The sequence below is a fragment of the Carlito syrichta genome, unplaced genomic scaffold (assembly GCF_000164805.1).
Source record: "Carlito syrichta isolate Samal-C Ts95f unplaced genomic scaffold, Tarsius_syrichta-2.0.1 Scaffold309076, whole genome shotgun sequence".
NCBI classification, from domain to species: domain Eukaryota; kingdom Metazoa; phylum Chordata; class Mammalia; order Primates; family Tarsiidae; genus Carlito; species Carlito syrichta.
Genome location: NW_007253172.1, coordinates 307,270 through 309,900, shown reverse-complemented (window position 1 = coordinate 309,900; position 2,631 = coordinate 307,270). Strand labels below are relative to the sequence as shown.

General features: G+C 57.2%; 2 protein-coding genes across 2 annotated transcripts in view; both read right to left on the bottom strand.

The window, feature by feature from the left end:
• Nucleotides 1-305, bottom strand: part of AHCYL1 (adenosylhomocysteinase like 1) — a 41,907-nt gene extending 41,602 nt beyond the window's left edge. The window contains exon 1 of the mRNA XM_021716883.1: nucleotides 147-305. The gene's annotated coding sequence lies outside the window, so the exon portion shown is untranslated. The remainder of the gene's footprint in view (nucleotides 1-146) is intronic.
• LOC110596424 overlaps nucleotides 1-2,631 on the bottom strand; it is a 3,961-nt gene that overhangs the window by 262 nt on the left and 1,068 nt on the right. The window contains exons 3-4 of the mRNA XM_021716873.1: nucleotides 2,169-2,217; nucleotides 1-505 (exon numbers count right to left, since the gene is read on the bottom strand). Coding sequence (XP_021572548.1) covers nucleotides 1-505; nucleotides 2,169-2,217 — 554 coding nt within the window. The remainder of the gene's footprint in view (nucleotides 506-2,168; nucleotides 2,218-2,631) is intronic.

Sequence of the window (2,631 nt, the reverse complement as noted above, 5' to 3'; positions counted from 1 at the left end):
TCCCCGACCCCGGGCAGCGGCATCGCGTCAGGCATCGACATCCCCCGGCCGGCCCGGCCCGCGGCTGACCCGCCGCCCCCGCCTCTTTCCCTCGCGGGCGCCCGTCCGCCCGCCCGCGCGGCGCCCTCCGACACGCGCTCGCCCACCCTCCCGCCGGGCCCCGCGGCCAGCTGCGGCGGCTTCGGGGGCACCGTGGCCGGCCCCTCGTCTGCTCGGCAGTCCGAGACCTCCGGACAGCGACAGCGGCCGCTGGAGCGCCAGGAGCAGCGGCTCCGAGGTCCGACCTGCCCGCGCCGCCACCTCCGCCGCACGCACACACGCACGCAAAGCAAGGGGAGAGGGCGGTGACGCCACGTCAAGTACGGGCAGCTCGGGGGTGGGGGGGTGGGAGGCGGGGAGCCACGGCGCTCGGCGGTGACGTCGCCGCGCTGGGCGGAGCGCAGAATCTGCCCCGCCTCCTTTCCCGCGCGACGGTGATGGAGTCCCCGGGGTGAGTCGGACCCTTCTGCCACCAGGTGGCGCCATCAGCCCTGTGAGCGCGCGTGGTTCCCGCGAGGCTACCATGGGACGGAGGGTCTCGGGGCTGCGGGTTTCCCGGCGAGGCCTCAGGGGGGCACGAGAGGGATGCTTGGGAGCTAGGACCAGAGTCCCACACGACACATCAGCAGCCATTCCTGCGAAGCGTCCGCGAGACAGCCCACTCACTCATTGCCCCAGCCTCCAGCCCTTTGGACCAGAAGCTCCTTCCCAAGGGACGGTGCTGGCCTCTTTGACTTCATAGAGGGCGAGACTGACTCAGAGCAGTCTGGTTTCTGCACAAGCCCTTGTGACTTCCTCCACCACCATCTCTGCCCAGGCCTGGCCTGTTTACGAGACTTTCAGGCCCCAGAGCTGATGTTCAGTTGCCCTCGGGATAGAGCTAATGGGTCCGAGGGTGGAGAGCGGGAGGGCTGAAGAAGTCCCTAACCAGGATGGCTTTCCTGCTCGGTATTCCACTGTACGCTCTGCCAGCTCCCAGTGGTCACCCCGGTCATTCGTGGACCATTCACACAATGTTACTGGGTCCTACTGTGTGCAGCCCCTCTGCTAGAGTCCTGGATGGCAAAGGTGCACTTGACACATTTATGTTTTGCAAGGCTTAGTTCAGCTGGAGAGGCAGAGCCTGTTTGTAACCTAATGTCAGCTGAGGTAGCTTGTCCTTTGAGATTCAAATGACATTGGCTGCAATTCCCATGTCCTGTGGAAAGTCCAATGCCCTCCCCAGGACTTCTGTCAATTACTGGGAGAGCTTAGATGTTCATGGTCACCTCTGGCTCTAGTTTTTTGCCTCATCTGGAATTTTATTCCCTATTCTAGTCTTGCGACTCTTTCTTTAGCTCTGGCTGTCAAATCAGCCCTTTCTCCTTACAATCCCCACCCCTACTCTAAAGCAACCACAAAAATAAAGCTGTAACACGTAGCAGAACTTTTAATAAAGGTTTGTGGGTCACAGGGGAGAGGTTACATCACACAACAAACAGTTTAAAATCACATTTCCAAAATGTTCTGAAAAGTTACTTTGGCTGTCTCCCCACCCCAGGATTTCTCAATGACCACACGACCCCATAAAGCTCCCTAGCCCGTTCCCTTCTAATCTAGCTTCCTCCTGTTACTCCCTTCGCATCCCTCCACCCCACTCTTCTTTCCTTGGTTGCCTCTGGGAGCGAGATTTTTCTCTGCTGTGCTGGGCAATGTGAGTCTTCCCAGTGTCTTTTCCCTAAGTCCCTCCTCAAGACCACCTTTTAATATCCAGTAATCCACCAGGTTTTTAACAGGGCCTACCCTTTCATGAAGCAAGTTGTGGCTTGAAATGACATTTTATCCACTGGTTTGAGTACAAAGCTTGGGAAAGTGTGAAATATTCACCTCTGAGGCCCCAAAAGTCAGAGTCAGAAAAGCCTGTGTTCCCACCACCCAGCCTCATGAGTACTTGGAAGGATGCATGCTTTGCAGGTCCTGGTCTTGAGTTATCGTGATTCTCTCATCTGTTCACTTTTTTGAGCACTCATGCTTCCCTGTCAGGGGCTTTCCTGTAGCAGAAGGGGCAGAGAGACAGAGACAGATTCATCCATAAGGGTGCCAGACTGGCATCTCTCTTCCTCTCCCAGCTGGGGGGCCAGAAACCATACCTGCCCCACTCAGGACTCTTTGGACATAAGGCCTACAGTAGCTTTCATCCTTGTGGACAAAAGAGCAGAACTCAGGGATCAGAGGTGCATGCTCAAAGACCAGAGGCAGGTCGGGCCCAGTGGCTCACACTGATAACCCCAGCACTTTGGGAGGCTGAGGTGAGAAGATTATTTGAGGCCAGGAGATCCAAACCAGCCTAGGCAACATAGCACAACTGCACTCCAGCCTGGGCAACAGAGTGAGATCCTGACCAGAGGAAGAGCCCACTGGAATCAGGAATCAGGAATGAAAAGTCCAAGTCCCTTGAATGAAAAAGCATGTGAGCCGGGCTCGGTGGCTCAGCCTGTAATCCTGCGCCTTTGGGAGGCTGAGGTGAGTGGATTGCCTGAGCCCGTGGGTTCGAGACCCGCCTGGGCAGGCGAGACCTCATCTCTACAATAAATAAAAAAAAATCAGCCGGGC